A 15,747-nucleotide genomic window follows, 5' to 3' on the forward strand; every position below is an offset into this window, starting at 1 on the left:
AAATTTTCCTGAACTAAGAATTTAAAAATGCCTTAATTGATCTTTAAGAAAATAGTATATATAATTTATACGTAGCATTACATTAATTATAATAACACATGTTATTTTTTAATGAAATAAATACATAATGTACATTATTGTGTATATATCCCCCTCTTTAAAGTTTAAATTATAGTTCCAAAAATAATTAATAAATTTGATATTACTAAAAACCGAATGAAGACGATGATTTAAACGTAATTTTTATTACTTTCCATTAATTTTTTGAGCTCGCCTTTTTTGTTATTTTTTTTTTTGGCGTATGAACTATATTGTATATTTTCCATTTTTAATAATTTGACAAGTTTTATTGCATATATATAATAATACATGCATATGCATGCTTTGGTTTGCTCTGTTTATTTTGTAAACTTCTTGTCTTTATTGTGGTAACATTTTCTATTTTACATATATTATTATTATTATATTTGGATTAATATTACTTAAATATATAGAAAAGTTACACTTAAAAAGAAAATATAGCTTTTTGATTTTCTTATTTATATGTTTTATTGGTTATTTATTTGCTTACTATGTATTGCAAAATCTATATGAGCTATTTATGCATATAATATATTAATATAAATATGTATAATTTATACATGTTCATTTTGTTTTCTTTTATCTTTTCAATACACATTTTTTTTAGCTTTTGATATGTTACCGAGTTCAAATAATTTTGAAAAATTGCATTTTATTTTTTAATTTCAAAATGTATATTATTTTACAACTATGATTATTGTTATATGCATAATTAAATAAATTCAAATTGTTAACATAACATTTATTCTTTATGACATTTATAATGCTTTAAAACTCTCGCAATCCTATAATACATATATTTTTGCGAGCTTAAATATCATATTATATTTTCATTACACATGTATATATATATATATATATTGTCTATGTTAACATGTTTATGCATATTTATGTAAAAATTGTTGTATAGGATTCCTTTGTGAAGACAATAATATATAAAAAAAAATAAAGATTGTTATATTTAAAAAAAAAAAAAAAACGGATATTAACTCAAGTTGAGTTATTTTACACATGTATATGTGTTAGAAAAATATATACCTTATTATAAATCATAATTTTCATTTTAATTATATATATATATAATTGTATACCATATTTTATCATTTAAATTTATAAACATTTTTTTTGCATATTTTGAACTTGTTCGAAATTTACATGTTTATATTTAAATTGGGGTATGAATATTTGATTCCACATTTTATGAGATTTTAAGACCAATCGATTGATTTTCCCACAAGCTAAATTTCAGTATCAGGTAACTAACCAAAATGCACATATATGTATGCATGTATGTATGTATATATGTATGTATGTATGTATATATGTATATATAAAAGCTTTCACCTGTATATTTCTCATCTTTATATCTCTCATCTTTATATCGCTCATCTTTATATCGCCCATCTTTATATCTCTCATCTTTATATCGCCCATCTTTATATCGCCCATCTTTATATCGCCCATCTTTATATCGCCCATCTTTATATCTCTCATCTTTATATTTTATTTTTCATTTAAATTAATTTTCTCAGGAATTATTTGATTTAATTTTTAAGGGTGTTATTTAAATACAAATTAAAAAAAAACATTTTTTACATATTTTAACATTCCGTCATTTATCAAATACAATTTTTAAATAAACTAAATAAATAGAAAATATTTTCTATTTTTTTTTAATTTTTCAAATATTATAAATACGAAATATTTTGTTTGTGAGCTTATTTAAAAGGCTTGTATATTCGCAAAAATACAACCACAATATATAGCATCAAGCATAACACAATAGTAAAAAAAAAATTATACCATTCAGACGTGTATTATATATATCATATATGTGTATATATATATATATATATATGTATATGTATGTATAGTATTATGCTTATAAACAATAAATATGATTGATTCAGGAAGTGAAATTGAATATTCCAAAGAAAAAACATTATCATACAATGGAGATAACGAAGGTTGTGAACAAGACGAGTTTTCATTAAAATATAAAAAAACTTTAGATATTGATACAAATGAAAATGACGTTTATAATAGTATGGAAAAAGAGAATATTTGTGATGAAAAAAAAAAATTAGAACAATTTAGTGTAAATAAAACATGTAATGGTTTAAAAAAAAGTGTTTATATTGAAAGTGGTAACACAGATTTATCTTATTTTCAAAATATAAAAGATATTTCGAAAAAAAATGAAGACATAAATTACAAAGAGGTTAATGATTTATCTATAAATGTTAATAATCTATATGATAAAAATATAATTGGCACAAAATATTATGACCAAAATATAAAAGATAATATTTCAGATAAAAGTAGCAAAGAAACCGTTTGTCCTTTTGAAAATGACAATAATAATAATAATAATACTAATTCGACTAATGTAGTAAATTATCAAAATTGTGATAAAAAAAATGAATCAAGCATAAGCACCAGTTGTATAAATGAATATAAACAACTAAATAATGACAATAATAAAAATGTTTATAATGAAAACATAAATCTAGAAAAAAATGAAATAAAAGATATAGAAAAAAATAAATCTTTTGATTATTGTAATGATTTACATAATAATGATCAAACTAGTAAAGAATTAAAATATTACGAAACTAATCCTGAAAAATTAGTGTATCTCGAAAAAAATAACTTAATAGATAATAATTGTAATGATATAGAATATATAAATGATACAACAGTTGACTATGTTTCGTTAAAAAATTTATCTCAATATTCATTAAATGAATCTTTATTCAGAGAAAATAATTCAAATGACATAAATAATTGTAAACAATTTGATCATATAATAAATGTAAATAATTCTAATAGTATTAGTAATAATGATGTTTTCGATAATAGTCATATTAAAGATTCGTCTTTAACAAAATATAGTAACTTAAAAAATAATTCCCAATTTTATGATAAGTTAACAAATAATGGAGACTCTATTGCTTTTCACGGAAAAAAAATGAAAGAACAAATCGATAGCAATAATGCTAGTGATAATAACACATACGAAGTATACAAAAGTGGAGCATACAAAAGTGAAACATACAAAAACGAAACATACAAAAACGAAACATACAAAAACGAAATAGATACGAGCAAAAGCTCAAATAATGTGTCCTTGAATAAATGTATTAATGTGCAAGAAAATTATGATAATTGTGAAGAAAGAAATGAATATATTGGAAATGATAACAAACTAAATCAAGATAAAATAAATAATGGGTATAAGAAATATAATGATAATAATAAAAGCAATATATATGGTGGATCCAAAAATATGAGACACCATGGAGAGTCAGATAAATGGTATAGTAATAAAATGAATAGCAATAATTATATAATAGAAGAAAATGATTATCATAATAATAAAAATTTACATATAAATAAAGAAATGAATATTTCTAAAAAGAAAAATGATACTACATTAAAGAAAAGCGGGATATATGAATACAGAAAATATGAAAAAAATAAATGCTTGGAAGGATATCACCATAATGAACATTCTGAAATTAGTCTTAGAAATGTAAAATGTGAAAATAGTGCCAGTGGTTATAACGAAATGGTTAGTAATAATAATCGAAATAACAATATAAACTCTCAATATATGATACCTCCATCTCAGATAGGTTGTAACAAGAATAATAAGAAAAAGGAAAATGTCATATATTATGAATCTAGAAGAAATATAGACAAAATGGGAGGTAGAGCAGGAGACATGAACAGTCGAATGATAACTAAAATAAATGAAAATATAGATTCTAAAGAAGCTAACGAAAATGCAGTATCATATAAAGATGCACATAGATCAAATAGAAATAGTATTATCAATTGTAATCATATTAATCAAAATTATCATAATAATTGTAATAATAGTAATTATTATAATTCTATTACTGAAAATGAAATTATACACAATGAAATAGATTATAACAACATTCAAGGAAAAAGATATTATTTACCTCCTTCCAAAAAAAATGATGGAACAAAATATTCAAAAAATCAAATGTTAATGATATCTAAACAAAAAATAAAAAAGATGTGGAATAAATTTAAAAATGGTTCACCAAAAGATCAAAATATAGGTTCCACACTTGACGATGAAAATAATATGTTTCCAAATGTAATAGAAGATTGTAATATCCAACAAAAAGTTCAAATATATAATGATCATTACGAAACAAACAATGGTAATCATAGTAATAATGTATATAAAGATTGTGTTAATAAACCTATTAAATGGGTAAAAAATAATAATAATATAGAAAAACCAATACAATCTAAATGTATATTCAATTGGAAAATAGCTCAAATGTCGTTATTAAAATTATTACATAGTGCTCATAATTTTCATTTTAATAATGTAAAATATTCTGATTGGAAATTTATATGTATACCAACACTTGGATTTTCAAAATCAAGTAATAGAGTTCAACAAATGTATAAAGCAATTATTCCATCAAAAGATGGAAATAGTAAAAATGATGTGAAATTATTTATTAAAAAAATACCTATATATATATGGGTTAAACAATTTAATTTAATGTCAGAATTTGATGGAGAATATGTAACAGATGGTGAAAATTTTGTTATGGAAGCTGCTTCGTTAGCATTTTTAAGTGAATATCATCCTCGTATTGCTCCAAAATTACATAAAATATTATATGAAGTTGATAGTAATAATTTAGATGATTCTAATAATAATATTCTCCCTGAATCTATGTTTAGTAATTTAACTATATTTAATAATGTATTAGGAGAAAGATTAAAAAATAATATCAATGGTAATATTGTTCTTGTTTCAGAATTTTTCAGTGAAGATATTCTTGATTTTATTGATAGAAGACAAAAAAATTTTAATATGAAAATTAGTAATAATGAAAAAAGTTATATTCTTTATCAGTGTTTGAAATTGTTAATAAGATTACATGATGCAGGTTTATCACATTTAGATTTAACTCCAGAAAATATATTAATATCAGATAATTATGAAATGCGTTTGTGTGATTTATCAAAAAGTACACCTATATATACATATAATTTAAGACATATAAAAGATGTTAATCGTTTATATTTATTTGAATCATGTGAACCAACTATTGCAAAAGGAGCATACATGCCTCCGGAATGTTGGAAAATTTATTGGAAATATGATACTATGAAAATTAAAAATCCACTAAGAGATTTAAAATCTATAACAGATCAAGAAAAAAGAAAACAGTTTTATTTTGATGTTGCAAATGCTGATAAATTTATGCTTGGTGTTTTTTTCTTTTGGATATGGACTAACGGGAATTTATGGAAATGTTCCGATCCGTTACAAGATGAAGACTTTTTTTACTTTGTAAAATGTGACATGAATTTTGATAAATTCGAGCTAACTAGAAAATGGCCAAGCGAACTCAAAAGTATTATTAAGGTATGAACAAAAAAAAAAAATATGACCATTGAAATGTGGTTGTATGTGTTTAGTGATAATAATATTCCCTATGTTTAAACTAGTTTTAATTCTTTTCCATTTTTTTTTTTCATTTTTCTTTTTCATTTTTCTTATTTTTTTTTCTTATTTTTTTTTCTTATTTTCTTTCTTATTTTTAGGGATTATTGCACGCAGAAACGCGAAAAAAGTTGAACTTAAAGGACATGATCATGCACCCTTGGTGGTCATGCAAATTATAAATTATGTATGTGTGCATATATATTTTTGAAGTGTATATATTATATTTTCATTTTGTTACATATTGAAGAAAAAAATGAATAACAATGCATACAAACGCTTTCTTTTTTTTTTAATGTGTACATTTATATTCGTTTTTTAGTACTTGTTTACTTCTTAAATATGTCAAAATAATAATGCTTTTTTGTTGTCTAACAATTTTAATCATAACCTCTGATTTTTAATAAAATCTCGCTTTATTAATAAATATTTAAAAAAAAAAAAAATCAATATAAATATAACGAGCATACCTAAATATATAATTTTCGATAGCTTTGAATTAGATCAAATAATAAATTGAAAATTAAAACAATATTTTAAATTTGGTTGATTAAAATTGTTACATTTATTAAGGAATTATTTTGAGGGTATAATATTGTTCATATGGTGTGTGTTATATATAGATTTAATTATAGTTATAAACATAATAAGCATTCAGAATATATTATTAAATATTATAAAAAAACTGAATAAGAATAATGTATGCTCCCATAATGAATAGCAGTAATAATAAAAAAAATCAAAAAAAACAAACAATTAAAAAAAACAATTAAAAAAAACAATTAAAAAAAACAAAAAAATATATGTATTAACTGGAATATAGTTCATATCTTTATTAAAATATGTTGCTGGGAATATAATTTATGTTTTAATGATGAAACTAATACATTCGATATTAATATATAAATATAATTTTTCGAAATTGGATAATAGGTCAAAAAAGTGTGCTTAATTATTTATTTAAAAAATTAAGTTATATATTTTTTAATTCTTTAATAAATATAAATACGCCTAACTAAAATTATATATTTATTATGTATAAAACATAAATTTAAAAAAATTGTGCTTTTTACAAATCCAATAAATTATGTACACTTTTCCCTTATGTATTTATTTGAGTTTATTACTGATTTATAAATTTTAAGAATTTGGTCTTAAAGTTTTTATTTTATTTTATTCTATTCTATTTCATTCTATTTCATTTTATTTCATTTTACTTTTTTTTTTTTATTTGAAGAGTTAAATGGCTCATTTTACTATATACACATAATTAACACGTGTTTGCATTGAAATTTAATTTTATTTTATTTTATTTCAAATTATTTTATTTTATTTTATTTCATTTCAAATTATTTTAACAAATCTACAAGACATGGAATATATAAATGGTAGTTTGAAAAAATAAAATCATAATGCTTATTTATACAAGATATATAGCAGGTATATTGGATTTAATATAGTTAATATGATGTTTGGTATAATTTGGTAATTTTTGTGTATGATAAATTTATAAAACATATATTATCGAATAGTTTCGTCATACATTATATGTATTTATTTGTAAAATTTATAAAAGAGTATCATATACCTTCTTAGATATAGAGAATATTCTTATATTTCCAACTTTCGAAAACTTATGTTTGAAATTTTGAATTTATCGACAGCAAATTTATATTTTATATGTATTATTATTGTTATCATTATTTCTGTTCACACCTTTTTTGTATTGTCTTAGTAATAATTTGAATACACAAATAAATAAATAATTAAATAAATAATTAAATAAATAATTACATATATGCATCAATGGTATAAATAGTGTTATGGAATAAAGAATTAATATATTTTTTGTTTTTTAAATCTTAATAAAAAATAAAAATGTAAAAAAGCAATACTTTTATATAAAAAAAATAAAAATAGAATGTGTATTATGTTTAAATGGAAAATATATACATATATATTATTTAACGAATTTTTTTTACACTAATACTGTGTCTTTTGCATTATTATCCATATTTTAAAAAATTGTTATTCATTCCTATTATTGTTAATATTATTATTGTTATTTTATATTCATGAGCTAACCATTTTTTTGTAAAATAAATATGAAAGCATAAATGCAAATTTATTGGCATATATATTTCATTTCCCTCTCATTATATACTTCATTCATTTTTCTCTCAATAAATATATCAGAAAAAAAAAAAAAATTATTATCACATTATCCAATACGTAAAATATATATCATATAAATCATTATTAATATTTAAAAACAAACAAAATATCGACGGATATTAAATGGTATAACATTGTATGTATATGTTTTTTGTTATAGTTTTGATTTACGTACATGTATAAATATTCATTTGTTAATATTTTTTGGTACTTATTCATTTAAGGAAATAAACATATATTTAATGATATATATTGCGTGTCATATAATTTTAAATATTTTTTTTAGTATAAAAAATTCCTCACTTTAATTGGATTGTAACGCTTCTTACAAGTGTTACATAAATTTTCCATGTACATATATATGAATACACAAACTATTTGTGTCCTTTTTACATTAAACTAATATTATTAGCTCAACGGTTATATGCTTTTATTATTCGTAATAAAAAAAAAAAAAAAAATCATAAAAATATATCAAGTTTCCTCACATTGAAATGTAAATACGAGATAATTTGTTAATTTTAAAATGGCAACTTTTTAATAAAGTTGAAAAGTATGAAAAAAAAAAAAAAAAAAATATAATATAAATATGAAATAAAGATGAAGAGTGAAGACAATGGAAGTTTTACAAACATTCCTGGTTATTATTACGATAAAAAAAAAAATAGATACTTCCTTATTGATAATGAACTAAAAAAAAAATTAAAAAAGGAAGAATTTAATAATTTAATAAACGAGGCAAAAAAAAAAAATCATAAAAATAAAGCTGAAGAAACTGAATACATAAAAAAATTTCATAAAATTCATGGAATAAAAGAAATGAAAAAGAAAAAGAAAAATATAAATGCCAATAAATTAAATATAAAAAATAATGATAATGAAAAAAGTACACTTTTAGACAAAAATCATAATTCTTCAAATAATATAGAAAAAAATCTACAACTAATAAATAATGAAATCATATTTTTAAAAAAAAGTATATCAGAAAATCAAAACATATATAATGTAATTAAATCAATACGAAATTGTCATTTTAAAGAAGATTCAATTTTAAGTTTGCCACCAGTTTTCATTAATATTGATAATTGTGAATATATTTCGGTAGAGGATTTATGTGAACTTCAATTAGACAATCAATCATTTTATCAGAAAAAGGACACTAATATAAAAACACCTAATTTTTTAAACATAAAAAGGAGTGATAGTTCTCCAATTTTTTTAAACGATTTTAAGTTCTTTAATTCAAATAAAAAAACATTAGATGAAAATAATAAAAAAGATAAACTTCAAATATGTCAACATCCTAACAATGTATTATATGACGGAAGCAAACAAAATCAAAATCAAAACATAACATATAATTCCAAATCTGATGAAAATTTAAAAAATGTTTATAATAATCAAACTAAAAATTACTCATATATAAATTCATTATCTTTAAAAAATGAGACATCTGTACCCATAGAACATCATAGCATAGAAAAGAGTATATTAATTCCAAAGTTATATGGCCGAACATACGAAAAAATAAATTCTTATAATATAGAAAACTTAAAGTCAAAAATAACTGCAAACAGATACAAACCAAACTTTTATTATTTCTATAACCATCATACAAAATATAGTGGTATGAATTCCATAAACTATAATGATGCTTACAATATGATTTTATCTGAAAATCATAATGGTGAAGATATCAATAATAATAACAATGGTAATGAAAATGATAATAATGGTATGAGAGTTATTGAGTGGAACCCATTACCTAATACTCAAGATGACATGATTTACCAAGAATCACATAACTATTTTGAAAATAACACAGAAACAGGGACTACGGATGAAATAACAAATGAAGCACGCGTTTCAAAATCTTATAAACCTTCTGAATCTTTTTTTCACTTATTTAGTAATCCTTTATATGAAGATATTATTTTTAGCACTAGTAAAGAAAATAATTTTTCTTTCAGTTTAGGGGTTATCGACTTAAAAAAGTTTCTAAATAAAAATAATAAATCATTTATGGATGATATAATTCACGAAAATGTTTATTATAATTCTGAAACGAATCATTTATGTAGTTATTCGAAGGAACAAAGCGAATTGTTATGTACTTCTCCACAAATTCTGTCCCATTTTACAATTTTTAATGAAGAATATGTTGCTTACTCGTCCTACCCAAATACAAAAGACGACAAATGTTTGTTATTTTTATTAAGTATAGAATCTTTTTTTCAGAGTTCTCCAAAAATTGAAACTATTAATTTTCAAACTGAAATAAATTATTTTAAATTGTTTCCATCAATAGAAACGAATTACTCTATGCATGAAAATTGTTATAATAATAATGATATGAATTTTCCTTCAAATTCTGAATATGCATATCATTATAATAATGAACTCGATAAAATTTTTATCTGTGGATCATATCCATGTTTTAGTTTTAGTACAATAAAGGATTCTACCCCCTATTGTATATGGGATAGTAAAAAACTTAAAGTTCACGATTTACTATTATTGAATGAAGATTCCACAAGTTATATTGATAACATACTGAATTCAAAAAGATACACAAATCCAACCTATTTAACACATGGAAACACTTCTCAAACAGTTATCAAGGCATGTTCCAAAAAAGGGAAAGAAAAAAAAAAAAATGAAATTGAAAAAGGCAAAAAACATGAAAATAATAAACCTTCAAACCAAGCTAAAAAGATACAAACAAATCAACATTGTAATAATACAACAAAACGAAAAAATGATAATAAACGAAAGCATTCAACTAAAGATTCAAAAAGTGAGGATTATACTGATGAAGACATAAATAATAATAAATATGAATTTTCAAAAAAAGGAAATAATAATTCTACTGAAAAAAATAGCTGTAATCGCTTAAGTAAAAATAATTCCTCCAAATCAAGTTTATTATACTCAACCGAAAAACCAAAAAGCAAACATAATACAACTTATAATCCACAATCACCAAATTATGTTAAATGTAATTACAATGATAATAAAAAAAAAGGAATATGTTGTGAAAATATAAAAAAAACAAACAACAACATATTTTTATTATGTAATACGGAGAATTTATATTTGTGTGATTTGAGATGCAATGTTTTAAATGCAATATCCAAATTAAAACCGAATGAAGGATATGTAAATAAACTTTATTCGTTAAATAACAACTATCAATATATTTTATCTAAAACTAATAATCATATAGGACTATATGATATGCGTTACATCCCTTATAAATGCAATGATGAACTAAAAAATAATTTAGTTGTTTCCTATGACAGATTTATAAATAATGATAACTTAAAAAAACACCTTAATGATTTTTATGTTATAGATAATGAGCAGTTTATAGTTTCACTTGACACATATACAAATGCTGTACATATATACGACATTATGAATACTGCAAATAAAATTATAAATTTAGATGGACATGAACATTCAAAAAATAATACTTTACACAGTTATATAAATTTATCAAGAATACCTTATATATATGCGTCCCCTGAAAATGAAGATTATTATTATAATTATTATAAAAGAAAAGCTAGTGAAACAAAAGCTACTGATAGCAAACACACAAATCATTTAAATCCATTAAAATCCTACCCAAAAAAGGACTTATTTATTGGATTAAATGTTCAATCGATTTTACCTCTTTTTTATGTTAAACAAAAATATTGTAAATATAATTTTATTTCAATAAATGAAGGGGGATTTATTTGTACAATTAATATATAGATAATGTTGTTTCTGTGATATTTTGATGTTTATGTTTTTTATCTAATTTTTTTAAGATACACGTATTTTTATGAATAAATAAAATACTTGTATTAATTTGTTTACATATATATTTATAATATGTACATATAATGTTTGGTTGTATAAATTTTTTAGAAAAATATTTATTATAAAAAAAATTCAAATATATATATTTTTTTTCAAGTGTAATCATATTGTTTTTTTTTAATATGAAAAAAATTTCACAAAATCAAATTGTTATATAATGTAAATAATAATTTTTTTGACAAAAAATGTTTATTAAGAAACATTAAAAAATGCTAATATTCATTGGCTTTATTTTACTTTTAAAAAATTAATACGAAAATCTGAGTATTTATATGATACTTTTGCTACATTTTCAACTGAAAATATTTAATTATGAATTCAAATTTTTCATCAACTCATAAAATAGAAAACAAACGTAATGCGGATAATGATAATTCGATGAATTGTATGTCTCTAAATAATAATGATTTAGAATTAGAAAAAAGCAACGATGAATTAAAAGAAAAGGATTTAAATAATGAAATGGGGCATGATCTTACAAAAAATAACATTTATCATACAATGATTATTAATAATAAGAAAATTGATATTCATCAATATGATACGTTTCCTAAAACTCATTTAAATAGCGTGTATAAACTATTGAGTAGTGAATTATCAGAACCATATAATATATTTTTACTTAAAACAATATTAAAGAATTATAGTAAAATTGCATTAATGGTATATAACTCTTTAAATGATACCTAAACAAATTACATTTTTATACATATATAAACATTTATTTCGTTTCTTTTTTGCTTGTAGTCTCTATACAATGAAGAGTGTGTAGGTGTAGTAATATCCAAAATTACAACGAAATGTAAAAATAACGAAGCATCTACTTTTGGATATATATGTAATAAACACCTATAAAATAATTATATCTAATGCATCGTTTTCTTTTATTATAACTTGAGGAAATTGCTCATATTATAATTTATCATACATATATATATGTTTTTATATCATTTATAAAATTTGTTAGGTATGATAGCTGTGGATAAATCTGTCAGGAAATGTGGTTTAGGTAAAATACTTTTTATTTAATAATAACATTTCAATTCTTATACTAATCATATATTATCCCTTTCCGTTTTTAGGTTCATATTTATTAAATGAAAGTATAAAACTAATGCAAAACTTGTATGGAATAAATGAGGTATTTTCATTATATATTGTAAAAGGTAAAAATTGCAAAAGTTTCCAATAGAAACAATTATTTATTAATGTTCATTTTTTTAGGTTCAACTTGAGGCAGAAGCTACGAACATTCCTACATTACGTAATTAATTTTCACATTTGCACTATATCCCAAATATAAATTAACGTTTCTTTATATTCATCCAATATCATACGTAATATATATATAAAATTTTAATTTTCTTTTAGGGTTTTATGAGCAAAATGAATTTATTAAGGTAAAAAGGAAACCTAATTATTACTTAAGCGGTTCTGATGCATTCAAATTAAAAAAAGTATTATAATACAGTTATGCAATAACGTTTTTTTTGTCGAAGATAAATATGTATGGAATATTTTTACACTTTATTAAATTGAACTTAAATTAGTAAAATATGTTTTAGTGTTTTAAAAGATAATAGAAAATATCTTTGTATAGGGTAATGAATATTGGAAATCTTGATACACAAACAGAAACAACATATATTTATTTAAGCAAATTAATAAGTGTAGATTTCTTTTAATATATTTTTTGAAAATTTAATGTTTTCGTTATAAATTTATTTCTTAATATGTTTCTAGGTAAAATATTCCAATGTTTTAATGATATATATTAATAAGTTTGTTTTTATGTTTTTTTAAAACCTTGCAAAAATATGTTACATGAATTTCACCTAGATAGTGCTTATTTTTTTTTCTGAGATTTATTTGTCTAACATTATGAACGGTTTCCATGAAAACAAAATCATTATTTATAATTGATTGATCTTATAATAAATATTATATTCCTGTCTTGTAAAGGAATGAGTTTTTTTGTGTTGAGCATTATGTATTAAAATATTTGGATTATTGTATATATATAAATATTTAATGTATTTATTTGGTAAATATTTAAATAGAAAATGTGAAAAAATGTCTTTTGCAATAAGTTTTGGAAATTGTAAAAATAAAACTATATATAAAAATGAATGGGATGTCAAAATATATAATAAATTACGACCTAGATAGTGTTTTAAATTTATAATTTTTTAGATGTTACAAAACATTAATATGATATGGATAAAAAATTCACATAAATTTTTCGTGTCTAACAGAAAAATGTATATCAAAGATAAAAGGCACTTTTTATATTGAAATATTTCATTATATAAAGAAATTATTCTATAGAAGATTTATTCTTATTAAAAGTGATATATTCGTTTTTCTTTGTCCATTGCATATTCTTTCAAATTATATAAAACAAATAGTCAATTATAATTTTATAAATCTCTAATTAATATACATGAGGTAAAATATAAATTATTGTTTTTTTTCATATATAAAATTGTTTTATAATGGATATGATGCCATATATTTTTATTAAAATTCTGCTATCTATAACTAATTCTAAGAATATTTTATATATTTCCGTTGTACATTCAATATAATAAAAGTCATTTCTATTTAAAAAAAAGGACGTTTTATAAGAAAAATATTAATGCATTTATATAATGTTAAAATTACTTTTTTAATTCAAGTTTATTTAACATAAAACTTAATAGATCTTTAATGTACTATTATAGGATACTTATTGAATTTAAGGGAATTATATAAAGAAAGAAAAACATATATATTTCAATGTCTTATAACACATCGTGGGATAAATTAGTAGTAAACATGTTTTGAGAAGATTCATATAATAAAATATACACAGAGATAATATATTATAAGAAATAAATTTGTTATTGTAGAATGTTTAAGGGAAATGTTTTCATATTAGACATAAAGGTGTTCAAAAATTATAATAATATATAAATAAGAAACTCGTTTTATACTAATACATTCCATTACATTAAAGATAACTATTAATTTGTTTAAAGGTATTTAAATATAATTTACCAGAAAACTAAGCAAATATATTTGAGATAATGGGTGCTATTTATTACAAAGGTTATATGTAATTATATTTTGTATTACAACATACCAATACTATAAAAATAAATAATATGAAATAATATACAGCATAATATTTACTTTTAATAAATGAAAGTTATAAAGAAACATTATCATTGTATAATATCCTATATTCTTAAAAACTACATACATTAAAATTTATAATATTATTTACAAAAACTGTCTCATAATTTCATCTTATAGCGAATGAACATAAACATTCATTATAAAAAAATGAATGTGTAGAAGTTTAAAATTAATATAATCATAAATGTATTGTTTGCTCATGTACAATTTATAACTTGTTTATATTATATATATAATAATTATTTAGAAATTTAAATATATCAATCAAATATTGCTTAATAAAATAAATGTAGACAATAATTTTGTATTATAGAAATATATCAAACATTATTATACAGTTTGTGTATATTTTATATTATAAATTTTAATACAATTTAAATTTCATATATTATAAATAAATAATTAATAATATAAATTATATAATATATAAATAAATATTTTTTAATTTAATATTAAGTAAACATATATTAATATAAAAATAAATTAAAATAATTAATAATAAATAAAATATATTATAAAACTAATAATAAATAAATAATAATATATTTAAAACTAATAATAAATAAATAATAATATATTTAAAACTAATAATAAATAAATAATAATATATTTAAAACTAATAATAAATAAATAATAATATATTTAAAACTAATAATAAATAAATAATAATATATTATAAAATTAATAATAAATAAATTAAATATATTATAAGAATAAATTAAAATAATAATAATATATATTATAAAATAACATTTAATATTAATATATTAATTATAAGAATAAATTAAAATAATTAATAATAAATAAAATTAATTATAAAAATAATTAAATAAATAATAATAATAAAATATATAGAGAATTAATAATTAAATAATATATTATTTATAAAATTAATATTAATTAAATAAATATATATAATTAAATAATTAATTAAA

The 15,747-nt window shown here is 20.2% G+C and overlaps 3 protein-coding genes across 3 annotated transcripts; all 3 read left to right on the forward strand.

Annotated features, from left to right (window-relative positions):
• Positions 1-1,978: 1,978 nt before the first annotated feature.
• Positions 1,979-5,769, forward strand: PY17X_1228200 (uncharacterized protein; the record flags this gene model as incomplete). The annotated part of the gene is made up of 2 exons (XM_726233.2): positions 1,979-5,509; positions 5,689-5,769. 2 exons carry the CDS (start codon positions 1,979-1,981, stop codon positions 5,767-5,769), a joined length of 3,612 nt encoding a protein of 1,203 aa, XP_731326.2.
• A 2,593-nt stretch (positions 5,770-8,362) lies between these two features.
• Positions 8,363-11,524, forward strand: PY17X_1228300 (conserved Plasmodium protein, unknown function; the record flags this gene model as incomplete). Its single annotated transcript, XM_720305.2, has 1 exon — positions 8,363-11,524. One exon carries the CDS (start codon positions 8,363-8,365, stop codon positions 11,522-11,524), a length of 3,162 nt encoding a protein of 1,053 aa, XP_725398.2.
• A 420-nt stretch (positions 11,525-11,944) lies between these two features.
• Positions 11,945-13,098, forward strand: PY17X_1228400 (N-acetyltransferase, GNAT family, putative; the record flags this gene model as incomplete). The annotated part of the gene is made up of 6 exons (XM_022956816.1): positions 11,945-12,295; positions 12,380-12,470; positions 12,600-12,641; positions 12,715-12,773; positions 12,857-12,896; positions 13,004-13,098. The coding sequence occupies 6 exons, from the start codon at positions 11,945-11,947 to the stop codon at positions 13,096-13,098; spliced, it is 678 nt and encodes a 225-aa protein (XP_022812662.1).
• Between the last annotated feature and the right edge of the window lie 2,649 nt (positions 13,099-15,747).

The sequence above is a fragment of the Plasmodium yoelii genome (assembly GCF_900002385.2).
Source record: "Plasmodium yoelii strain 17X genome assembly, chromosome: 12".
NCBI classification, from domain to species: domain Eukaryota; phylum Apicomplexa; class Aconoidasida; order Haemosporida; family Plasmodiidae; genus Plasmodium; species Plasmodium yoelii.